This window comes from Gymnoscopelus microlampas, assembly GCF_963454915.1.
Source record: "Gymnoscopelus microlampas genome assembly, chromosome: 24".
NCBI lineage: Eukaryota > Metazoa > Chordata > Actinopteri > Myctophiformes > Myctophidae > Gymnoscopelus > Gymnoscopelus microlampas.
Window position 1 is genome coordinate 21,759,655 of NC_139961.1, and position 27,102 is coordinate 21,786,756.

Here is a 27,102-nt window from a genome sequence, read left to right on the forward strand (position 1 = left end):
AGAGTTTTAGCGTAGAGGGAAAAAAGGAGAAGGCCTAGTATAAGTCCAACAAGTACTGTATATAGGGTTTAAGTGGTTACACAGAACTGATGTTATAGAGGTGGAATTAAAATTGTGAATTGTTTGTGCTATAAATACATAGCTTTCATGCTACTGCTTAGGGCTGTCCCTTTGTAGTCGGCAAAGGCTTTGTTAGTTGATTAGTCGTTTTTTTTTACGTTTTCCATGCATAGATATAACCCTCTGCTAGTCTATAACTTTCAACAGCCAGTAGTGATCGTGAAATCAACATTAGAATGTTTACTGTAGTTCTCAATCTCTCCAACCTGAATAGACTGCTCTCTGCATGACTGTATGTAGCAAACAATGAATCAATTAGTCAATAAATTAGTCAGCTAAGATTTTATTTAGTAGAGGTTTTTAACTTGGAAGCAAGTGTGTACTAGTGCGTACGTTGTGAATAATTTATGTTGTTTTTACTCCTAGCTGCAAAAGGAAATTCCTTGGTACAATAAAGCAACTGAACCGAAGACTTTGGATAAAAGCATCCACCAGCAGCTGTCATATTGTAAATCCAAAACCTCTCAGGTAAACTTGTCATGTTGTTTACAATTTCCCTCTAACATACAAGGCGGGTCGCTACACTTGGCGCTCTACCCAGTTTCATGGTGACAGATAGGGACTGTGACAGCAGAGCAGAGCCAGGAGGTCATCGTGCTGTGTTTTGGTTCACACTTTAGGACAACAAATGACATGTCTCTGACCCGCCCTGCTCTCTGTTAGCGTCCAGGCTGGGTGGCACATCCACACGTCTTAGTTTAACCGACTCAATCCGGGAACGCATCTGTGTCACTTATGATTTCTTCGGCTATTCAAAAATAGCAGATATACAAGCTCATGAGAGCACTGGGTGCTTGTACTGCAGATCTGCTATTTTTTTAAAGAGATTGTGAAAATGTGTGCAAATCTTTGCATATATATATACATTTTTTACTCAAATCTTTGCTTCTGGGGGTCCCTGGAACAAAATACCTTGAGATGGGGGGGGGGGGGGGTCCGCGGACAAATACATATAATTTTGGGTGGTCCTTGACGTGAAAAAAGTTTGAGAACCGCTGATATTATAGAAACATAGTTTTTCTTTTCAAAGCAAATTGTTACTATTTAGAAGACGTTAAAATCCCCGGAAGCAAATATTTTAGTTAAAAATGTACGCTTTAAAAAACATACATTCAAAGATGTGCTAGCTCATAGCTATGAGCTTGTAGATCTGCTATTTTTGAATAGCCCAAAGTATAACATAATGTTTATAGCTATAAAAATCCAAAAGCCTTAGTTTAACAGTCCTGGGTAGGTATACTAAATGGTAAATAGTGCATTTATATCCAAAGCACTTTACAATGTGCATTACGTTCACCCATTCACACAATAACAACAACAACAACAGAGGACCATGCATTCACCAACCTGCTCACCAGGAGCAGGTAGTGGCTCAGTGTCTTGCTCAAGGACACTTCGACCCTAACCCTGGGGAAGCCGGGGGTCGGCCTTACAATTCCCAAACGGCCGCTCTACCTCCTGAGCCGCACCCCCACACATCACATCAGAGATAGTGTATTATATATCTTTGCCGTCGGGCAGAAAGCTCATATTTCATTTTTTCCCATAAATTAATACCCTACTTTAGCATACAAGAGTGTCGCTCAAAAGTATTGAGAATAGCTGATCTACAGGAGATCAGCTTTTTTCATTCCTTTTTTAAAAATGTTTTATAAAAACAATAATAAAAAAGGAATGGTTTTGGACATACATGGTTTCCACGTGACAGCAATGATATATTATATACTCTCCAGCGCAGCAAAAGCAGGTCAGTAAGTTATACTGCATGGCTCACATTTACATACACCTTCCTTTTGCTTATTGTACATAGAAAGCCAGGGCTCTGTATACAGCTGGCACTCACTCTACTTTCAAAGCATACAGTAAAGGGACAATTACATGACATGTGCTGTCCATGCCGCTCATAGATGTCACTTCAGCAAAAAAGGAGGAAAAAAACATCCAGCACCGTTTATAAATTATTTACAATCTACCCATCTCCCAAAGTACCAACCAACCTATCTATAAGCCAATGAGTCAATTAACCTGCAACATTTACAGTTTGTAACAATAACAACACATTCCAATGCATCCCGCACCATACATTTGCCTCCTCTAGTTTAAAAAAACCTGAGGGACAGTTCCATTACATTGCCGTGTAATTCAGTTGTTTCTATAACCATGAGGGACAGTTCCATTAAATTGCTAGTTGTTCCTAGACACCAGCAAAAGCAGGTCGAGCTGTGTTTACATTTATGATGACGGTCAGCGGCTGCAGGCAATGAATCTCTTGTATTTACAGATACTGCCATGCTGTTTGTACACACCCTCTTCTTCCTCTCATCCATCCATACCTCTCTCTCTCTCTCTCTCTGTGTTACAGAGGTGACTCCCCTTGCTCTCTCTCTCATTCATCTCCAGACGACACACACATCGCAGCTTGCATTAATCATTGATTACCGTACCACCTCCAACCCCTCCTTCCCTCCCTCTCTCTCTCTCTTTCTATCCCTCCTTTCCTCTCATCCCTCCATCCACAGAAACAAGAGTCTTACAGGAGCAAATGCGACGGCAGACCAGCTTCCTCAACATGCCGGCAGAGAGACAGGCGGGACGGACAGACAGGCAGACAGACAGGTACGACGGTCCTTGCAGCCTTGCTCGTTTAGTTCCTCACATCGTTGTGTCGGGACGGAGGGGCCCCGGCGAGCGGCCACACAGCAGAGGAGACGCAAGCGGAAGAGAGGATGAGCGGAGAGGAGAGGATAACAGAGGAGAGGAGAGGAAGGGAGGGGAACTGATCCGCTCGCCTGCCCCTCCCTCCTTTGACAGAGACCGGGAGCACGTGTCACATCCTCCCTCCTCCCCTGAGCACGCACACACACACACAGATGTGCGCGTGTATACACACACGCGCGCACGCACACACAAAATACCTATCCTTCTCCTACTTCTCTCACCCTCCCTTTCTCTCACGCCATTTCTCCCTCTTCCCCTCTCCTTTACTACCCCCTCTCTCTTGCACTTATTCTCTCTCTCTCTCTCTCTCTCTCTCTCTCTCTCTCTCTCTCTCTCTCTCTCTTTCTCTCTCTCTCTCTCGCTCACAAACACACACACACACACACACACTTTCTCTCTGTTTATAATGAACACAGGCATCATTGTGGCTGTTGTGTGCTGAGATGCAGAGGTTGCTTGACTCCCAGAGTTGAGGGACACCTCAAGACCAGCATGCAACATGAAATAATTGAAGAGAAGAGAAGAGAAGAGAAGAGAAGAGAAGAGAAGAGAAGAGAAGAGAAGAGAAGAGAAGAGAAGAGAAGAGAAGAGAAGAGAAGAGAAGAGAAGAGAAGAGAAGAGAAGAGAAGAGAAGAGAAGTGAAGAGAAGAGAAGAGAAGAGAAGAGAAGAGAAGAGAAGAGAAGGCTTTAGCTGTACAGGAAGAGACTGTAGAGGCAGAAAGTCTGCTGACTGTGTAATCTTTCTCCACGGTTTCATTGAGAAAGAAAATCCTTTTAGGCCAATTTAGACTGTTTCCTTTTACATCCCATTTATCTGTCAGAATTTATTAAATAATAGAATTGCGTGGGGAGCGTATTATGCAGATGACTTTTGCACATGACTTAGTTTATAGGTTGTATTTCCCTTGCCAATGTAATAGTGATTCATTAATTACATCCTATTTAAGTTATAGGAAAAACTAGAAAGGTGTTTAACATTGTTGACTGATACTGCCTCTGAAATAGAAAGAGGACTTATACAGAGGAACAGAGATGAAGGTTTGGATAGAGAGAACAGAATGAAGGGAGGGCAGACAGAGCGAGAGAGAGAGAGAGAGGCAGACACACAGACAGAGAATGAGAGCGAGAGAGAGAGAGAGAGAGAGAGAGAGAGAGAGAGAGAGAGAGAGAGAGAGAGAGACAGACAGACAGACAGAGAAAGACAGAGAGAAGAGGAAAGGGGTGAGAGGAGGAGAGAGGTGTCGGGGGATGAATCCCTAGAGGAGGAGAATGTGGGCGGGGCATCAGGGACAGATGTGATGTCATCATGACTCAGGAGAGAGGGATGGGAGAGTGGAGGCATGATGGACGGACAGACGGCTGATCTATAACTACGTAGCCATGCTGTGCCCTTTCATAGAGATCATATGTGTTCTACATATCAGTGGTTCTCAACCTTTTCAGGCTGTGACCCCACAAAATAATCATATTTGAACTGGGGACCCCTCAAAATAAGGAATGTAGGAGTTGAGGCATTACATTTTGCTTGACTTGGTTCTACAAATAACTATTGTGAAAATAGCAGATCTACAAGCTCACAACACCTCGCATTGCATGTAATCGGCTATTTACTACATTTTTGCTTCTTTCTTATATTATTTGACAATTTGGCCAATGTTTGACCAGTTTTTATAGTATAGTTTGTTGATTACTTTTGATGCAGTAATATTTTTTTTCAGTATTAAAAAAGGTTTTAATTGTCCTTAAATTGTCTCTTCACTGTCATCTGGGGACCCCCCAAAATCATGTGGGGACCCCCTGGGTGGTCCCGACCCACAGGTTGAGAACCACTGTTCTATATCTACAGCACCATGCTGTGTGTTTTCATACAGATAACAATCTATGAGAAAGATGGGCAATGCAGGACTAGGCTATGTTCATACAGATAATAATGACTCAATACTTTCATTACACAGTGTGTTATTATTAAGTAAGTACTCTTGAGAACCAAGGGTTCCAGAGCCATGTGGCCCAGAGATGAGGAACCTGTTTAACCCATTAAGACCGGGCAAGCATGTCATTTTAGATTTTAACCACTTGGTGCCGTGTAGATCTGCTATTTTTGAAAAATCTTGAGAATTTGAGCAAATCTTTGAATATATATATTTTTCAAATTGAACATTTTAACTCAAATCTTTGCTTCTGGGGGCCCCTGGAAAACATATTTTGAGAAATACATATCATTTTGGGGGTCCTTGACATGAAAAAGTTTGAGAACCACTGACGCAAAATTATTTTTTCATAAAACTGTTTAGAAGACATTTGTAGAATCAGCTTCAAGTCTTAATAAAGTAGAATGAGGCAGCTTGACAAAATAAATAAGATCAACTTCATTAGGAACATAACTAGTTAAATGGGTAAAAAAACTAAGCATAACTAAAGTGTTAAAATGTGAAAGGTAAAAGGGAGAGTTGAATTAGGCGGGGAATGCAAGTCTGAAAAGGTGTACAGGAGGTTGGCATCACCAGGCCTGAGGGAGTGGGAGGGGGTGTAGAAGTACACCCCCGAGACCTAACACTAGTATGTTGCAGGGACTTACCCTCTGAGTGCCAAGCAGGGAGGCACTGGGCTAGTTTCTAGTCTTTGGTATGACCCAGCTAGGGTTTGAACCCCGACCTCCCATTCTCAGGTCAGACATTCTAACCACAAGGCCACTGAGCTGGTTTAATGTGTGTTGATATTAAAGAATATAAGGACAGCAACAGTCCTAGTGACCTGTTCATCCACTAGATGGCAGCGTTTACATATTGTTTTTCCTTACAAGGTAACAAAACAGTGACTAATAACATGGTAAACTAAATGTGTACTCTACCACACTAATATACCTCTTATAAGACAACAAGCATTTACTATAGTAGCTCACAATTAAAGGGGTATTTCACTTAAAAAAATACTTCTGGTGGTCGTTTTCAAATCTACTCAGGCTTTTGTGTGCACCCCAGACAGTTTTTAAGTTGCCTGATTCAGTATTTAGATATTTGATTCATACGATCCGACATGCCTCCCTCCTATATAGCTGCCTTGGGAACCACTGGTTCCAGAGCCATGTGTCCCATATGGTCAGACTCAGGAGCTTATCTCCTGTTTCTGTAGCGTTGGGCGGCTTGATGTACAAGTACACCCCCTGGACATGATAGTATGACACAGGGACTTACCTCCAATCCAACCCTTGCTTATGCTGAGTGCCAAGCAAGGAGGCATTGGGTACAATCTTTTTATAGTCTTTGGTATGACTCGGCCGGGTATTGAACCACAACCTCACAATCTCAGGGCGGACACTGAGCTGCTTTCCCCTTTAACTTCATGTGAGACTCATTGTAAACACATGTCCCTGCTTCTGGTGACTGACTTTGTCCTTCTAAAGAATTTTGAATCATGTTTTGATCAGTTGTTATTATTTTCTGTAATGCAATGTTGCATGACTGAGTCCCGTAGGTCCATGCATGAAATCCATGCATGAAATAACTCATTCAAAAATGAAGGTCTCCTCATGCATTAGACGGACAATATCAGTCACCGGAAGCAGGGACGTGTGTTTTCATTGAGTCCAACATGAAAACAGAAAAAGAGGAGGTCTAGGGCGTTCTACTGACTAGCAAAAGATATAAATGTTTTTGGAAGGTGCTCTTTGGTTCAAAAGGGGAAGCCTCTAAAGTAAAAAAAAAAGAAAAACTTTCCAATGCACTCCTCGCAAATCAAAATAGCTTTCATAAAACAGGCTACTTCATCACAGAACAATAAAAAGCATGCCTACATGTTTTTTTCAGGGAAAGTGTTTAACTGAGATACGGTATGTAAGGAGATATGTATGCCTTACAATAAACTTCAAACCCATATCATATGGTGTGTCTTCCACACAGCTCGAAGCCTCTGAACTGAGATCTGGGTTGAATGCCAGCAGGTCACAAGTTGGCAGCCTGCCGTTGTCTGAAGTCTGGGGGAACCTTACGGACCCTAACAGAGTCTGACAGGAGATCTCTCTGCTGCTAATTCACAAAATGACTAAGGAGAGGTGAGGCGTTGCATTGCGTCATTGGGGCTGGGATGAAAGGCTCCCCTGCCAGAGAAGGAGGATTTTAAGATTATGTCAGGTATGTGCGATGAGCTTCCAAACTTGTTTTTTAACGGTGGTCGTTTCGTGAGACGTCCGGGTATAGTGGTAGAACACCGCCGAAGAGGCCCACCAAAGAGGTCAGCAGTTCCTCCATCAGCTTGGCCGGGCACTCCAGTAAACACAATAGTAATGTCAGTGTCGGCGAGTGGGAAACCGACAGGGGATTGTGTGTCCTACTGTGTGGTCAGGGAGCCTGTGCAGCGGGGAGGGGAACTGGGGAAGACAGCGTGGACATGGGCGTGTTACTCTCTCTGCAAGTGAAAGCCATGTAATCGATTCCCAACCCCGTTGTTTTGCGGAGCGCTCGTTTTAGTTCACTCGACGTTCCGCGCATGTGCAAGGATTTACAACAAATGCATGATTTTGTTTGATTTTGTTGAAAACAAGGCTGGCGAGCTGTCAGGTGAACGAGTGCCCGCAACGAGCAGCCGATGCACTGAGCGTGTCGCGACAAGCTCGTCGGCAAAGTGGGCAAGCCGTGGTGGATGGAATGGGTAATCATGTGAAACAAACAAACACTCCCACCACGATACCTCTGCACATCTTGGGGGCGAGGGTTTTGAGGGCGACTGGAGTGGAAATGGCATACACGCCAGTGAAACCCATCGCTGTCAGGTTTAAGAGGAGCGGCTGGTGACTCCATGTGCATGAGAGTCATGTGGTGGTCTCCCCAGGATAATAGTTAGCAGCACAGTATGGATGGGTGGGGACTGTATAATACTTAATTGGGGAGAGAAATGAAAATAACTAAAAGAACTGTAACTATAGGGTAAGACCACTTTGGTAGAGGTTTGGGTTGTGTAGTTACCTTGCCATGATGTAACTCCAAAGGTGGAAAAGAAATACAAAAAAAATTGCTCCATTGATTAGAAATGTATCATTCAAAATATTTATACTCCTCGTTGACTTACATTGTACAGTGAAACAGCTCTCACAGTCATTCTTTTAGCCCATAAACGAACACAAACAAAGCTCAGGTTTCTTCCTAATAAAAATAGCTAAATCAACAGGAAGTTAACATTTTTATATATTAAAAAAAAAGTACTGGTTTTGGTGATGTTCTATACTGTCAATTTTGTTTACGTTCGTTTACGGGCTGAAAGAGAGACTTTGAGAGCTGTTTCACCGTACAATGTAAGTCAATGAGGAGCATATTTAGAATTATCAATTTCTAATCAAAGGAGTAATTATTTTAGATTTCTTGGAGTTACATCATGGCAAGGTAACTACACAACCCAAACCTCTACCAAAGTGTTCTTGCCCTTTAAGATAGATAAAATAGATAGATATATCCAGAAGCCAGGGCATCTCTCTCTCTCTGTGATCCTGTACCATATACAGTACCTACACCAAAGTTATTGTACAATACAGAAGAAGGAGAAAGCTTCACAGCGATGCAGGGAACGCCCATGTCATTCACCCAGGATCAGAACAGTCATCTGGGAGGACGAGGTTCTCACATAGCTCAAGCTTCCATTCACGGTTTCCTCCTCCTTGCCACATACACATCCATTCATGCAACCAGATGATCCAATGCAGGATAATGTCTTCGGTTACAGCCACAGCTGCTGACTCAATACATGAGAAAACACCCCCCCCCCCCCCACCGTAAGAGATGTCATTAGCGCCGGTTTCACTGGAGCGTTTCATTGTTGTTATGGAGTAAAAATGCTGTTCAGGAGGCTTTTCTAAACTGCCTTTAGAGAGAAAAGTGTTCTGGGGAAACCACTGGGACAGAGAGAGAATACATAATAGAGACATTGTGCATTATGCGTTGACGGCTAGTTCAAAAGCAGGCACAAAAATGGATTGTGTTTCCCAGCAAACAAAATGTCCTCATATGATTAAGTATTTTCAACCTGGACTCCCTATTTTGGGTATATCATCATAGGTGAAATCTTTCCAAAAGACAAAATAGCAAAAATCACAACACTGAGCTTGTAGATCAGCTATTTCTGCTATTCGTCATAAGAAAAAAGTGTATATAGGGAAGCTTTGCCGTGGGTATCACTACCAGTGTCAAATCACAAGATTGCTGCCCCCTAATGGCCCAGTAGTTAATGCCAACAACACAGACTCTGAACTGATTAAGATCAATTCCCCAACAGTACCTCCGCAGTCTGTCTGTTTCAACAAACTGCACAAAAACTGTACAACGGACCCGAGTTTGTGTAGGTCAGCTGTTGGCCAGAAAAACCCCAGACGGCAAGGCAGAGTGAAAAGCTCTCAGCCTCAGTCTTTCCATTCCTGCACGGTGTCCATTATTCAAGAGGGTGCCATGTCTGCGACCTGGCCCAGGGCAGCTCCTGTCATCCCTCACCGCCACACCACAGGCCCTCCTGGGGCTGTGTGCGTCATCTGGACCCGGCAGCTTATTTATTCAAACCCAGCAGGTAGGCTACGCTTCAGCAAAGATCTCGGGTCAAGTTAAAGGCGGTGCTGTTAAAGGAAGTGCTAAATACTAGCTCTATATTCTGATCTTGGTGCCAGAGCTGGATGATTAAAGTGGGTGTAAGTGATATTTTTGGTTTATCATTAGTGTTCAATAGCTCTATATTCCCTTAATAATCATTGCTATGGAGTGTTTGTTCAGTGGTTCTCCCCATCTCTCCAGCTCTTTAGTAAACAGATAATACCTTTTCAGGTTGGGATATCAATTACATCCAATCAGGAGAGAGAACTCATACAGGATATAGGGTAAACAAGCGAAATTGAAAGTGATGAAACACACAAATGAGCAAGAAAAAAAACAAATTGGAACGCTATAAAATTGAAGCTGATGAGTGATCTTTGTGGGGTTCTCTCTGCCAGCTTGGTTGAAATTAGTGTCCCACCTGAAAATATATGTTCAGTTAAATAAAGTGCTCTGTGTAACTGAACACTATAACAATGATTAAACTTAAAAAAAAAAACATATTGTACTACTACATTAAATTATTTTGTACAGTTGGGAATACACACAGATTACAATGTGAGCTTAAAGGACAACTTTGTTTTTTTACAACCAAGGTTTATGTTTTAGATTGTAATTAAAGTAAATACATTTTAAATTTACTGCTTTCTATAGTTTTAGCAATTTTCGCGTTTTTTTTTTACAGTGGGTGGGGGGCATTCTGTCCGGTGGCTAAATATGTATTTTTTTACACAATAACCCAGCGTTTTCTTTATTATTATTTACAGTCGCTCTTCTAGCCCCCAGTAACATCTAACCATCAAAGACCACAGGACCTTTTTTATTGTGTAAAAAAAGCATATTTAGCCACCGGACAGAATGCCCCCGCCCACTGTAAAAAATATCGCAAAAATTGCTAAAACTATAGAAAGCTGTGGGGGCGTCCGCTGGCCTAGCGGTCCAGGCGCATACCACATATGCTGGTAATCCAGCTTGACAGCGTGTCGCGGGTTTGACTCCTGTTCCCGACGACCTTTGCTGCATGTCTCCCCCCCATCTCTCTCCCCATTTCCTGTCAGCCTACTGTCCTGTCCAAATAAAGGCACAAAAGCCCCCAAAAATATCTTTAAAAAAATAAAAAAGCTGTAAATGAAAAAAAAATAACACTCATCTTTTATTTACTTTAATTACAAGCTAAAATATAAACCTTGGTTGTAAAAAAACAAAGTTGTCCTTTAACCACTTTGTTGACCAGCGTCTCCCGGGGGTCTATACTTGGTCCCCTCCTTTTTTCCCTCTACGTCAAATCTCTTCGTTGAAAATAGCAGATCTAGAAGCACACAACCGTTGTGGGCTTGTAGATCTGCTATTTTCAGGTAATGTTTGCCCCAGAGTAGGGACGCAAGGGTTCACGTAGTTGAAGAAAGCAAGCAAGAAAGCAAGAAAGCAAGCAAGCAAGCAAGCAAGCAAGCAAGAAAGCAAGCAAGCGAGAAAGCAAGTAGAATGCAACATATCCAGGTTAAGATGTCTGTCGCTTTATCTCTGCGTGACCAGCATGCATCGGCATGACAGCCACCTCCCATCATTTACAGCCGATCAATACTGAACAATGACCCACACTGTCGTCAATTAATCAATGCATGCAGCGTGCTGAGAGCTCACAGCAACAGCCCAGTGACCCAATATCCGTCCACAACATACATAAACACTGATCTAGTATTCTGCCTAGTGAGCGTAATCAGTTTACGCATTACATTCTTCACAGATCGTTGGCCAGATGTTTGATCAATAATCACAAGACAAGTCAAATCTGTCGGGATCACAGCAAACACGGCCTCATTGAACTTATCTAATATTAATCGATGAGACAATGGATGGGTGCACGCTGATGTCGTCATGTAAACAGGACTAAAATACACAGCCTACGGCACTGGTTCTCAGAGAGGGGTCTGGGGACCCTCAAGGGTAATATGAGGAACAGTTTAAACACTTAAAAGGCCGTTCACACTGAGCACTATAACTATAACGTTAACTATAACTATAACGTTCACCATTGTATTATTTTTATAGTTGGTGTGAACTCTGCCATCCACTTGACTTAGAATGATTTTTAAAACTATATTTTTATAGTTATAGTGCTTAGTGTGAACGGCCCTTAAGTCCTAATTTATTTTCCGACTATTCCAAAATTGCCGGTCTACAAGCCCACGATGCAACATATTTTCAAGATTTTAACAAATCATTTCTTATGGAGGTCCCTGACACAATCTTTTCAAATGGGCGTCCGCTGCCAAATACACATCAATCCTTGACATGAAACTGTTTGAGAACCACTGGCCTAAGGGGTGGAAGGCAAGGCAAGCCTGCATAATATATCCTGGAATCCATGTCCTTCCCAGTGCCATTGGGTGCCATTAACTCGCCAGGAACACAGCACATTGTCCCCTGAGCACCACAAAGACCGATTGAACTGAAGAACCCAATATTGGCCTGCACTATAAAACTGGGGGCCTTGCAGTAGGCCTCTGACAAAGACCTCTCTATACTGTATTTCTTTTACATGTCCTATCGCGAAGAATTTCTGCATGGACGCTATGTTGCTTTAATCTGTGCAGAAATATGCAGTATTTGTGCATGGCAGGCATTTTGTTTATTCTTTAATAAAACATGAAAGCAGGTCTACACACTGTGAATGTAATTTATTGGCACAGACACCAGCAGTGGATGTGCCAATAAACGAGATCTACAGTGTGTGCAGACCTCATTTCACGTTTTATCACCGTCTTATTTTGGTCCAGCGCCTGCTTTATATGGCATACGGATGTGCCCAAATACTATGCATAGTTTTGTTTCTTGCACATAAATTAAGGTGCTAAATTAATTAAGTTTGACTAGACATTGACGGTGACCGTCAGTCGCATTCGATGCGACATGGTAATTCCGGTGTAATTAGCTCTGTTAGCCAATCAATATCACAGCAACAACAATGGAAACGGAAAGGAGGAAAAAAAAGAGAGAAATAACACGATCTGTGGAATACCTAGGTGATGACGCAAAGGCCTACAGCCGTATCAAATATTAACTACCATGACCTGATATGTTTACCTGCAGGAAACGCTGATATCTTATACAAGAAGACAGAGGTTCAACTCAATTACTCAATTAGTTAAAGGTCTGAGTAGATTACTGTAACAGGACTGAATCAACACAAAAACATGTGCATTGTATAACTGAAATTCTTCACCTGTAGAGGCTCACCTCACCTTCATGTTAATGTGTTAGAAGAGGATTGTGAAGACATTTAGTATATGGGCAAATACCTTGTCCATTACAAGAAAAACTCTCCATAGAATCTAAAAAAGTATAACATCTACTGTACCAACAGTCTCATTGCAGATACTCGTACCTTATGCATACGAGAGAGGGGAAACGCATTAACTGCCTGCATGCATATATTACTAGAAGAGACTTATGTGTGCATCCATAGGATGACTAATTGTGCAGCGAAGTATAAGAAAATCGATGCGTTTACCTGCAGGATCTGAGCTCAACTTCATGTAGTACCTTTTCTCTTTTCAATAACAACAATACACAGCGTGTTAGCTAGTATGCTCTTAATCAAACGACAACAATAAACATGTCCCGGACGCACCAGAACAGCGCCAGGAACGAGGCGACACTCGCAGAATGAAGATACGTGCGATGCATTTACCTGCAGAGAGGGTCAGCTGGACTCTGACCAGCAGTCTTAAAAGGACCTGACAAGTAGCGTTAATCGTTAATGAGCTAAAAAGAAACCCCAAAGAGGCAGACAGTACCTTCTCCTGTGGTCATGGCTGCAACAGAGCTGCTCGACACCCCTTCTCACGCCCACACGCATGCACACACAAACACACACACACACACACACACACACACACAAACAGCTGATAGCTCCAGAGGAGAGGAAATGTAGCCGTCCCGTGGTGCTGTTGCACTGACTGCAATGTCCCTGCACCTCTCCCCCTCTCCTCTCCTCTCCGCTACAACCTGGTCTTGTGACTGCACGGCCGACAGCTGCTGTCACACCCCCTTCCTCCTTCAAAATAAAAGGCCCCCGGTTGTTTTGGGACTAAGAGCCCTGGATTTCCTCTGTGGTGCTGCTGTCAGTGAGCGTTTGACTCTTTCCCCTTTCTCTCTCTCGTGTTGATGTTTTTTTCTTTCTCTTTCTCTCTGTATACCCTTCTTCCTCTCTCTCTCCACTTTTGCTTTCTCTTTACCATCTCTCTCTCCATTTCTCCTTCTTCCACTTCTCCCCATATATCGTGCCCACCCCCTCACCTTCCTTCTCTTGGAACCCCCCTCCCCTCTCTGTCTCTCTCATTCTCTTTAACCTGGAATCCAGGCAATCCTGATTCTTTACATTCCCCTGCTCAGGTCATGTCTCCGGATCTGTCAGTTGTCTAGCGGTACTGACATACTGTATGCACAGACCTTTAGATGAGGCTTCTGGGGGCCTCTCGGTGTGAAAGGCTTTCACACACATACACACACACACACGCGCACAATAACACAAACAAACACAAAAACACACACACACACACACACACACACACACACACACACACACACACACACACACACACACTCACAAGGTCAAGAACACTAATAGAGCACAGAGGAGCTTAAATGTTTAACACCCCTGTAGACAAACAAGCTATTGGCGCAGAGTAAAAGCCTTGTTGTTGCTGGGCGAACAGAGTCGTCAAATCTAATCATCCCATTTGCAGGGAAGAGAAACGGCGCATTGTGCGCCTCGAGTCATCGGGCTGCGCGCAGAATTAGCCCATATTAAGGTGTCGTCCAAAAAGCACAAGTGTCCCGTCTCCTTTCTGTTTTTAATGGTGGTGGGGGGGGGGGGGGGGGCCCTGGGGGGATGAAAGCCGAGCCTTGTGACCGCAGAGATTAGGCCGGCGCTCAGGGTTGGGGATTCGGGGGGAAAGTGAACAATAGGGTTGAGAGAGGACTCACAGGCCTATCCTGTGTCACACAGCCTGGGTTTCTGCACGCCGCCGTGGACCGACCGGGGTTAACGTTTCATGGCGGCGACAGCCTGATGGTCACACCGTAGGCCGGGAGCACGGTGAATCAACTAGGGCTTGCAATTGTCTGATTATCTTCTAAGCGAATGTTGATTGCTGTTGATGTTGATGATTACTTTTTAAGAAGCATTCTTTTTGGAGCATACATACTTTGCCGTACAACAGTGTTGTGGGAAAGTAGCAAATCTTCAAGATCACAATACATATTTTTGATATTATTTTTTTTTACTTTTAAAAGAAAATAAATTAAATCATTGATTTTGGGGTGAAAAACTGAAATTTTCTTTGATAGACCATTGCAACTCTAAGGGGATGCACGATGATTACATTTTATGCAGACTGGTGGTCACGATGGTTTTTACCATGAACAGCCAAAGACACGTGTTTGAATCCAACTCTCAACCCATTCATTAACACCACTTACGGGGGAAACAGTACACTGTAAGACCCTGAGTGTTGATTTGACTGAGTGTGTAACAACGGACCGACTTGAGCAGAACCAGTTGTGCATGCAAAAATGCGTTCGTGCATGTGTCCGTGCACACGTGTTGCCTTTTTCACGACATCGTCGTATGATGAAAATCGTGAAAATAGCAAATCTTAGCATAGCAAAACATTTTGAAAATGACAAGCCCAAAAAAAGGGATGCCAGGTTGAAAGTGTTTAACAATACTTTATGAAATACTGTACATTGGGGAACGGGGACTGTTTTGCACTTGTGTTCAGGCTCCTTTCAACACCCCCCTGGCACAGTTGTGCGGGGTCATTTTTCTTGCCAGTGAGAAGGGGATGAAAGCTCATCGCCTCCCGGAGGAGCACAAAGACGCGGGATCGGGTTGCGCTCCCTGAGTGAAAGACGTCAAACACGCCCCGCTGTTGTGACCGGTAGAAACCAAGACGAAAGGCCGCCGTGTACAGGGGATACGCGCGCGTTGTTCGGAGGTATTCATCAAACGCACCCTACATAATGGGGAAAAAAACCTGCATGAGATCATTACTGGCGTGGTGCCTGACAGACGAGAGAGCCGAGGAAGAAGCAGGGTTCCAAACTGACCTGAGACGGGAGACAGGACCATGTTCCCTGATCTTTGGACTTCGTCGAATTTGCTGAAGATCACATTCAACCTGAGGGGGAGAATGACAAAACTGTTATTTAATGTTTTTGAAGGAAGAAAAAGACACAACATATCAGCACAGTTTTATAATGAACTGTGACATAGTAAGAAGAACATGTATTTGCACCCATTTCGGACGCTGTCAATGCACTGAATGGGACATTACCACATTTACTATTGATTGGTCTAAGTAGGTGAGATACTGAGCTCCCACGTTTAATCAGACTATTGATTGGTCTAAGTAGGTGAGATACTGACCTACCGACGGGGCTCAGTAGGTGTTTTGTATAAAGTATAGTTTTGGACCATGACGGAGGCGCGCCGTCTCATGCGAAATTGAGCGATAGGCACCACCGAGCGAGCTAAAGCGAGCGAGTTGCCGTGCCGAACGTTGCCAAGTTCTCTTGAGCCGTCCGAGTTATGTACCGATAGGCACAGAATCGTAAATCATGTTTTGGGGTGAGCGTTTGCCCAAACTTTCATCAACCAACAAAAACAGGTTAAAGGTAGGTCAGTATCTCACCTACTTAGACCAATCAATAGTCTGATTAAACGTGATAATCCGAAGCCGATGGTATTTGGGCAATGGTGAGTTCAGAAGGAGATCTCTGATGGTGAAATCAAAGAAAAGGACCTGCACACTGTAAGGAACTTGCAAAAAACGTTGCTCTTTATTTCGACGTTTCGGTCGTTAGACATTCATCATGTTAAAATCACTTCTAACATGTTGAAACCACTACAATGTTAAAATCATTCTGACATGCTGAAGTCACAATAATGTTAAAATCACTCTAAAGCTAAATGTGCGGAAGCTAAAAATATACCTTCTGCATAAACATTTAAAAGCAAAATGATACGTTGTATAAAAATGTACATTCCGTGTAACACAAACAACAGTTCTGAAAAAAAATAAGAATCTGGGTGAATTGATCACATTTTTTTTTTAAACCCGGCGTGTAAAGACCTAAGATGTTGAAATCACAATAGGAATTGTCAGAATGCCTTTGGGTCCAGCAGTCATTCTGTCACACAAAACGGGCTCATTCCAGACGGCTGAGGGCTCTCAAGAGAACTATTAAATAGGTCAAGACGCTGTACTCATCACCAACAGAGTCTGTGCATCCAAAAATACACAGACTCATTTCCTGGACCCCTGCAAAAAAAGAACTCTGGGTCACCGGAACACACTGACGATGTGAGGTGGAAAGTCAACCACATGAACCCTATCATGCCTGTTCTGCTCACGTCATAATAGGTGAACATTTGGCCAAAACAGGTGAACATTTGATGAAAATATCCAATCTAAAAGCTTACTTGTAGATCGACTTTTTGCTATTGACATACAAAAAAAATAAAAATAGTGCTTCAGTGGTTAATACTAGCCAGACCAGTCATACCAATCTGTATAGTGACTGTGAGGTTTTTAGACAGGTGCTGAGAAGTATTCAGGTGGGATGAAATATGACATGAAAAAGGTCCTTGACCCAGATTCTAACCCAGGACATAGGAGTTAAGTGTTCAACACATTCAGCGTTTGAGCCACCAGTAGGATTTTCACACTTGAATTAACCCAGTGTTAGGGTCAACTTCAACCATAGGTTGGCTTAAATCAGGATTCAAACTACTTTTATTTGGTTCACTTGTATTCAACCTAGTTCCCTGGGTTAACTTGGAGTATATCATGTTTCAAACGACTTTAATTTAATCCAGAGTTAATTTATATTATGTTTCAAACTACTTTGAAACATGATATAAATCGACCCCAGGTAATGGCACAATTTCACAACCCACAAAGTTTCATACTACTGTTCTAACAACCGTGTTTTGGGGGTTAGCACTGCAAACGCGGTTAGCCTGCTGTGGAGGTTTAATTAAGAGTTAAAAGGGTTATGCCCAGGGTTAAGTGTAGTGTGAAAAGTGTTCACTATACCCCTTAAGAACGGATATTCATACTAGCAGGAACATTTGGGCTGTGGTAATTCCTTAGAGTTCAAAATGTCTAAATGCCTCTCGTCTTTAACAGAGGTGTTCATGTGATGCCTTTGAAGTGAGTTCCCTGCATTTGCAATGATTCGGGCTGGATGATATGAAAATAGCAGATGTACTAACAGAGCTTGTATTATGTGCCATTTTCCACTATTTTTGTACAACACCATATTTCAACCAAGAATAATACAGTGTTTAGTGGTTAATCAGACTTGTTTTAGTAGATTATAAAAAAATATATTCAACGTGTCTTTGTGTCGATTAGTTGATGTTTAAGGAAAGAATTATCCCCAAAAACCTTGCTTCTCCATTATGTGTCCCCATAATCACATGCTGCGATAACAAAGGCTGCAGTAGATGAATGATCTATGCACTGATAACAGAGGCTGCGGTAGATGAAGGATCTACGCACTGATGAGGCTGCAGTAAGAGAAGTTGCCGTAGCCAGTTGTGTCGTAGCACGGAGCGGATGTGAGCGGCGGGTGTGAGCGGCGCCGGCGCCCCCACTGTTGTTTGAGGTCCACGCACGTGCCCACACGTGAGACTGCATTCAATTTACTTCTAACAATAGCTCCTACCTGACGCGCCCACACATGCACGGGTATACCCGGTATTGATCAAAAACATCAACTCTGACAAAAGCTGCCGGGTGACAACGACGCAAATTAACATAGGAATGACTGCTGCATGTCAATGGTCCAGTGTGTGACCTGTTAAGTACTGTAGGCTACTATTAAAAGGAGGCACAGCATTCAGATTGTCTTAAGCAGTCCAAGGATATTTTGGATAACATGCAGTGGCTGATGGATTTATGAATGACCTGAATTTACAGACCTCTGCAGGGTAAATGGATAATTATTTCGTCCGGTACAGACGACAACACAATTATAAAGTATCCCCATTGTGCAAGTAAAGAGAATACAATTCAATATGTGGTGGGTTAATAATTAATAGGCCTACATATCTAATTGGTTATTTCAATCGGCGACCGTGCGCGTGCATGTGCGTGCATTGCGCCCCCCCACGGCCAAAAAATCCCCACTACACCACTGGCTGTAACAGAGGCTGCAGTAGAGGAACTGACCGTGACTGAGGTAGACCTTTCTTGCCCAGGTCCATCCTTACTCTCTCTCCTACGTGGCGGTAGATCTCTACAAGGCAGTTCATGGCTCCATCTCGCACCTGCAGGATGGATGGACACACACACACACACCAATCAATCAAACCTTTGTAAGATGAAACTGAAACTGTATAGCTGAACTGTGCCAAAACAATTCACACGAGAATGTAAACACAGGTGACATTACATGTGTCTTATTAACATAAGATAAGAATGTTATTGTCCACTCTTGTAAATATCTGTCCACAGAACGCATCACATGGCAAACATGGCAATTTACATCACAGCCTCCATCTACATGTCTACATCAAAAGATTTACACAATTAGTACACAATCAATATACAATTTGCAGCCCCGTACCAATAACACCCTAACAATAAGGAAAGTGATGCAACGAAGCTCGATAGGCAAACTCCAAGCACATACCAAAGAAATGTCATTCCATTGAAGTCAATGGGAACTTGACCCTACACTTGGTTTTATTTCCTAATTAAACCTTTTCAAGTCTTCTTTCACACCGCATGATATTTTATGCCATTTTTCGCTCAACTAGCAGCTTCAATACGGGTCTGTAGAAACCAATGGGTGACGTCCCGTCGTCCATATATTTTTTGTACTAGCCCTGACTCATTAATTAAAGCCTTGCTTGTCTGGAGTGTGCTTGGAGTTAGCCCATGGGGCTTCCTTTCATCTATAATTCGTTTTTTGACTTCATGAGCACCTCTTCACCACCTGGACTGGAGCTGTCACCTTTTGAACTCTAAACAAGTGCACTCAGGTCGCCTTTGTTCTTTAATATAAGTACAGTGACTGAGGTATGAAGGACGTTTTAAAAAAATGTCTCTGTTCTGGGCATCCTACATGCCCCTCCTAGGGGAACGCAAGTTCAGTGAAGAGTGGTGGATGTGAGGGATTGCCAACCATTAGGTTTGCTTTTCCCTAGTTTGGGCCAACAACATGAATATCAGACAGTTGATGCTATGTCCTGATAACAGGCCATGTTTATCATCTTTGCCAGCGTCCCCTAGTTGCTGGACCTCACTTAGTGGTTTTCAAAGTGGGGGCCGCTAGGGGTGCCAATTGGAAAGGAGAATAAAATGAATGAATCAATGGTTTCAATTCATAAGGTGGTGGCATCCCACATTTTCCTAAATGTTCAAACATTTTCCAGATTTGGTCAAAAATAGCAGATCTACAAGCTCACTGAGTTGTGTGCTTGTAGATTAGGCCATTTCGCAATAGGGGAGCCACAGCCACAGGCTATGGCTATTTGGGGGTCCTTGACACGGAAAGGCTTGGGAACCCACGTAATAATGTGTGTAAATGTTCCTACAGTATGTGTCTACGCTCATAATATATACATTTATAATGGATGTGGACAATAAACGCCAGCCAAATGCTGTCAAATTGTGATGAAGTATCTTGTAACAGACCGGAGGGCAGGTAGCCAACCACTCCACACTTTTGTCTGACAAAACACACACAAAATAAAAAGACAGCTGGTGAATTTTAGCGCCCACCAAGGAGATGAAAAAGTCTATTATTTGCAATTGAGTTCAATGCAATGCAAGAAAAATGCTTTTGTCTGTTTGCGTCTGTGTCTGAGTGTGTGTGCTGCACAGTCAGAAAGGGAAGTCTCTGGGCATGGCTTCCTGTTCTGGACAGGAAGAGTCTGTCCGGTGATGATGGGTCCCTTCCAGCTTATCATTGGACAGCAGATTCATAAGCAATGTCGCCTATGGGTTAAAGTGGGAATGTTCTCTACATAGAGGGTCACGCGTTTGATTCCAGAAATACACAATTCAGCCATCAACAGCTATTTGCCCTTGAGCAAGGCATTGAAAAGGTTGCATGTCATGTGCCCTAATATGAATGCATCAAAACGGAAATTTAAAAAATCATATCAGATTATTAGATCATCAGCCAAGCTGCAGTGCAGTCAAGTGTTGTACCAGTAATTCACCAGTAGATGGCAGTCTATGCCCAATAATACAGCTATCGCTAAATTTCCTGTCTCATGATAACTCTTGACTAGATTAGAAGATTTTGCTTGCCTAGGTATGGTGTCTGGTTTATATACGTTAATCTATATCACTATGTTCTCCATTGTAAAGTATTTTTCCCTACTTTGCCAGCCTTGCAAAGAGGATCCCTGTGTAAGCCAGTGGTTCTCAACCTGTGGGGGGTCCCCACATGATCAAACAGTAATCAAACCAACATACAGTATAAGTGTGTACAGGACATCTGCACATTTCTAAAGTTACTATTTAAGACCCTTTTAATACCTATACAATAAAATAAATAAATAAGACCATTACTGCGTCAAAGGTCATCAACAAACTATAACATAAATAAACTTGTAGATCAACTATTTTCAACATTTATCTGTGGAACCGAGTCAAACCAAATGTAATGCCTCAACTCATTCCAAGTGCTTGTCGGGGTGGAGGATCCCCAGTTCAAATATGATTATTTTGGGGGGTCGTGGCCTGAAAAGGTTGAGAACCACTGGTGTCAGCAGTGTGCAACAAACCAAGCATGCTCAAAAGGACCAGTCAACGCTCATGGTTATGAATGTTATGAAGTAGCACGAACCTGACTCGTAGGGTCTCCCAGGAGATTACAGATGTGCGGCACAATTTTGCTGAGTGTCAGGCTTTGAGATCCATAGCTGAAAGGAAATATGAGATTTGTTTCAAAAAAGCGATTTCTATCATTTGGACAAAAGGCTGACACTTTTTATTCATATACAATTATTTATATTGTCAAACTAAATCCAGCTATAGGACTTCATAAAGAATACTGCAATATGTTACCAGTATGTTAAAGCTTTCATTCAGTTTTACAACACATTAAAAGTGTTTGTCATGGTCCTTCAAAACATGTATAAAAAGTTTTAACTGAAAATTCCACTCCAGTTAGCCATTGCAGGTGTTTTTCTCTCACATTTCTAAAGCCTTTTCAACTGCAATCAAAAAATAAATCTTTGCCTGCGTGTGTCGATGTTGAGGGATTTTGCCTGTCAATCATCGCCTCTGCTCCGCCCCCCCCGCCCCCCCCCAAAGAAAAGGATAGGGGAGGGGCGGGGCGAGGAGGAGAGTGGGCGGGAATAATGGACCGTGATCTCACAGTCCAAGGGCCAATCACAGATTAGTTTTCAGCCTAATTATTCAGAAAACCCCAGACCACAGAAAATCCACTGAATGTTCAAAGTTCAGTTTTTTGGGGTGTAATTGAGGTCATAAAACCCCCCCAAAAACATGAAAAATAAAAAAAGTGAAAATGAATGTCATAGAACCTTTAATATACAGTAGTCTATATAAATACAACATGAGATAGGGTTAGACAAATGAGAGTAAGTATGCAGTAAGTATGTAGGCACTGCAATGCATTGTGGGTAATCTGACAAAACCACACTTTCTCCTCTTATATCACACTGTGGAAGCAAAATAAATGGTTTTAATCACACAAACACCCCAGGCATATGTAAGATCTTTAATTGTGGAGGATAAACTACATTCATGAAGAGCAACCATTAAGTCAACTGTTACACAGAATGTCATAGCTTCACTCCAGCACCACCATCAGTATCCTTCCTTGTCTTGGGGTGATACTGGTTACTCAATGAACGTGTAGTGAGAGCAACCATGTTAACACAATAATATCCAACACATAAGCATCACCTAGATCCTGTATCTGGGCTATGGTGCAATTTTTGGAACCTCACACTCATATGTCTAATATAAATAAACGCACACAGGAAAAGAATGGGTCTAGTCATGAAACAAGAAAGTTACAACAGTGTGTTACCTTTTAAGTTCTTGGATAAATATGTTTGTGGGCAACTATGTCTTTAAGATTGACAAGTAAGGGTCTTTTTGGTCGAAACAGAGCAATTTGAAAACATCAACAACAACAAAAAGACAAAAACATCCATTCATAAAATCCTCTATCCAATCCTGCATTCAAGCTTGCTGGTTTGAATGTGAACCCCCCACCCACTCATATGAGGGGAGTTGGGAGTGGCGCAGTGAAAATTAGCATAGGAGTGGTCCTGGCAGCATAATATCAATGGTCCAGGTGTGTGTTTACTGTTGAGTAATAGGCTACAGCTACTTTTCAAACACAGATAACGAGACAAGACAAACAGTATTGAGAATTAGTTCGGGAAGAGATTAAATATAGATGACAGACATCTATATCCAAGCAGAACTCTGAGATATAGAGATATAGTTTTTTCCCAGTCATGTTAAATGGAAAATGTATGTACCTGCAACAACTGATCAGCAATGAACCAGTGAAGAAAGGGAACTTAAAACGCTACTTTCTGCCAAACCACAAATCATCTGACAAACACTTTTCCAGCCGATAGTGAACTGAGAAAAAGAAGGATGAAGGAACCGAAATCTATACCAGCAACATCACAAGATGGCCAGTTTTGCCCAAAGAAAGTCGCGTTTCCATAACGACAGACGGCTGTTTTATTACATGACCGCTTTCAATCGAAGTACTGACCAACAGTGACAGATGACCACATTGCTATGTTAGACATGCGTGACATAACAGCAGTCGGTTTTCGAACTCAGGTAGATAGCATGTTGTTTAGACAGATACTAGGTTCATTGTTTACCTGGTGTCTTTTGAGACACTACAATGTCTCTGCGCTCTACTTATGTGACTATTTACCTTGTTGTTTGTTCACTTGAGTTCTTGTGAGTCACTCTGGATAAGATGTAAATAAAATGTAAATTGTCCTCATGACTCACGTGGAGCACATGATCAGTGCACCAATGTGGGAGATGTTTTAAGTTTATTGCACAACAAGATAAAAAGAGATTAAGAGGAGATATATTTCTGCTGTTGGGATTAAATCATGGACCAGTGCTATTACACACATAATAATGTGTAACTAATGTTTTTGTTTTGTTTTGTTTTTTAAAGCTAACATTTTTTTGTATCTTGAAAGTGTGAGAACTACTGATTTAGAAGGCATTTGGAGAATCGGCCTCGGGTCTTAATGGGTTAATAATATGACAACCCTGCAATTTAGACAAATCCCATACATTATGTGAAAGACAGAATGCAAACAGAGAATGTTGTTACTTACACATTTAATGTGGAGATAAGGCAGAGACAGAGGCCTTCTCTGGTCCTGTTGTTCTTATGCTTGAAGCCTCCCAACATTCTCTCCCACACATACTGAGAGAGAGAGAGAGAGCAAGAGAGAGAGAGAGAGAGAGAGAGGGTGGGAGGGAGGAGAGGGGGGGGGGGGGGGTTTAGAGAAAGACAGACAGCCAGAGGTTATTAGTTGCTGGTTGGTCAATTTCTTATATTTTGGAGTAATATACTTAAGATATTTTTTAATAATGAATTTAATAATGAATTCAATAATGAATTCAATAATGAATGTAATAATGAAGTGTGTGTGTGTGTGTGTGTGTGTGTGTGTGTGTGTGTGTGTGTGTGTGTGTGTGTGTGTGTGTGTGTGTGTGTGTGTGTGTGTGTGTGTGTGTGTGTGTGTGTGTGAGTGTGAGTGTGAGTGTGTGCGTGTGTGTACCTGTGGATTAGCAGCCTGGTCCATAATCTTCAGTAGCAGAGCTTGGTCCTGGTCTCTAACTTGGTCCTTGGAGTCTCCTAGACGATCCAGCATGCTGGGTAGAACTGCAAACACAAACCTCACATTAGTACAACACTGGAACACACACACCAACTATCTATGATAGCATGAAAGAAGGGAGGAGGAGTGGAGAGAAAAAGAAAAGCAAGGAAAAGTAATATATACACAACACTACAACTTCAAATGTTCAAAGAAAAGGTGGTGTAGAGAGAACTATTTTCTGGTAACGTGTGAAATAAATAAATAAATGAATAACATTTAAGTAAGTTATGTTTATCTGGTTTAGGAATAGCTACTGTATGCATGTTCATATGAAAGTGAGAAACATCTTACCAGTTCCAATCTGTGTCCTAAACCTCTCCTGTAATCTTGTAACTAGAGCTGATAAGATATCCATCCCCAACAAAGCAACCTGAAAAACACAAAATATACATTAACATGTATATTTGCCAAAACAATACCAAAAGAAAAGAAAAGAAACAGAGGATTTGTGTTAATTTCAACATGAGATAGAGTCAGACCAATGAGAGCAGTGCATTCTAATGTAGGCGCTGCAATGCATTGTGGGTAACCTGACAAAACCACACTTTCTCCACTTATATCACACCGTGGAAACAAAATCTATGGGTTTAATCACACAAACACCACAGACATATGTATGATCTTTCATTATGGATGATAAACTGCAGCCACTGGGAGCAACCAACCATAAGGGAAACTGTTACACAGAATGCCATAGATTCACTCCAACGCTACCTTTGTCATCTTTCCTTGTCTTGGGGTGGAGTTGGTTACTCAATGAACGTATAGTGAGAGCAACCATGCTAACACCATGATATCAACACTTATCGCATCACCTGGACCTTGTGTCTGGGCTATGATGCAATTTTTGGAACCTCTTGATAATAAGAGAAACATTTAAATTGTGAATAAACATTATACATAATGCTCCATGCTGCCATCTACTGGACATGTGAAACAACTGCAGTTATTTCTCCACCTTCCTTCCGAATCAGTATGTTTTACTTACTTTAGTAAAAGTCCTGCATTAAAAATTTGACTTAAGCAAAAGTATTAGGATAAAAAATATACTTCAAATGCAGTAGTACTCATTCATTATGCAGAATGGCCCATTTCAGATGAATAAATATAACTTTTTTTCTATTATTTATGCTTTACTGTAACATTTACTTTATGTCGTTCAAATCAATCTGAAAAGCACCTAAACTTTAGTTATCCTTAGTTATCCTGCATAATCGGTCTGGCTGATATATCGGCCACTACTTCATTTTGTATTTTATTGTATTTTGTATTCTTTTTTTTACATCAGTATCGGCAATTATGCAGCTGATGTGTCCTGATTTTAACCACAATCTGGTCTTCATAAGAACACCAAAATCTAATCACATCCATTAATAAAACACATTTTAAAACAACTGTCATAGACCAAAGTTCGGTATACATTAACCATATCAGTGGAATTCAAAAGCTAGTGAATAAGAGGGAGTCTTTAGCCTGGATTTCAAAGATTCAATGGAGGGAGCAGATCTGATAGGGAGGAGAATGCTGAATAGTCTAGGGGCTGCGACAGCAAAGGCGTGGTCACCCCTGAGCCTGTGTTTAGTTCTTGGGACAACTAGCAGCCCCCAACCAAGTCAGCTGACCTGAGAAACCTGGAGGTAGCATAAGATCATAGGCAATTGTTATTGTACTCAACGCGTCGGGCTCTAAATATTACAACATTCTGCTTTTTTTGTTCAACTGTGATTAAGACATAGTGTACAAGCATACCTCTGCTAGTCTTTTAGCACTATCCCAACCTACATGCCTGTACACAATCTGGGTAAAATACAGCAGACTTCCTTCATCACACTAACAAGATACATTAGATACAGCTAATTGGAAAATATGTCATGTTTACAGAAATATAATGTGATGTGTGTGCCTCTGGGATTTGAAGGAAATGCTTTACTGCTGCTGTGAGGGGGGTTTGCAACGTCTTGTTGTTGGTAGTAAAATAGCCTGAATTTATCTGACCGCGCTGGCTGCCTGCCCGCAGTTTAGCAATTAGCATTAGCCTCAGTGTTGATCCTCACAGCATCAGACAGAAGGCAGCAATATCACTCACACACCAAATGAGGCGGGAGTGTAAACAGGTCGCACGCACGCACGCACGCACGCACACACACACACACACACACACACACACACACACACACACACACACACACACACACACACACACACACACACACACACACACACACACACACACACACACACACACACACACACACACACACACACACACACACACACACACACACACACACACACACACACACACACGTGATCGTGAACATGCTGCAGTGAATCCTTCTTACCAGGCATCCGCCCACTACATGCACCTCCCACTCATGACTCTCTCTCTTACACTTACACAAGCACACAAAATGCGCTTGCAGTGTAAGTACGTGAACATCTACCTCCCTTTCATCCTAGCGTATTGAGTGAGCAGACCGGGCTCTCTTTCTCCCCCTCACACAGATATACAGCTCTGGTGGTGGGGCTTCCTTTGCCGATCCAGTCAGTCGACTCTCTCTCTCTCTCTCTCTATATTTAAACCTGATTCGAACAGACAAGGCATAACAGGAAGCCCGACAACACATAAGCCCCGCACAGATATGTTCTCTTTAATCTGAGATGTGCCGGACAACTGATGATGCACGCAACTTCAGTTTACATTTCATGCTGAGAGAGATGAGTGCAAACCGCTGCATAATCTGTGGTTCCACGAGC

The 27,102-nt window shown here is 42.3% G+C and overlaps 1 protein-coding gene across 8 annotated transcripts in view; it reads right to left on the bottom strand.

Annotated features, from left to right (window-relative positions):
* Positions 1-27,102, bottom strand: part of LOC311041114 (CLIP-associating protein 1-B-like) — an 88,784-nt gene that overhangs the window by 54,321 nt on the left and 7,361 nt on the right. For 6 of the 8 annotated variants that reach the window (XM_084051602.1, XM_084051606.1, XM_084051605.1 and 3 more), the window contains exons 3-8: positions 24,637-24,715; positions 24,244-24,347; positions 23,794-23,885; positions 21,282-21,357; positions 18,650-18,747; positions 15,519-15,589 (exon numbers count right to left, since the gene is read on the bottom strand). In XM_084051602.1, coding sequence (XP_083907728.1) covers positions 15,519-15,589; positions 18,650-18,747; positions 21,282-21,357; positions 23,794-23,885; positions 24,244-24,347; positions 24,637-24,715 — 520 coding nt within the window. Of the gene's footprint in view, positions 1-2,654; positions 2,786-13,201; positions 13,509-15,518; positions 15,590-18,649; positions 18,748-21,281; positions 21,358-23,793; positions 23,886-24,243; positions 24,348-24,636; positions 24,716-27,102 lie in introns of those variants that run through there. The other 2 variants (XM_084051608.1, XM_084051607.1) reach the window with 2 other exon arrangements.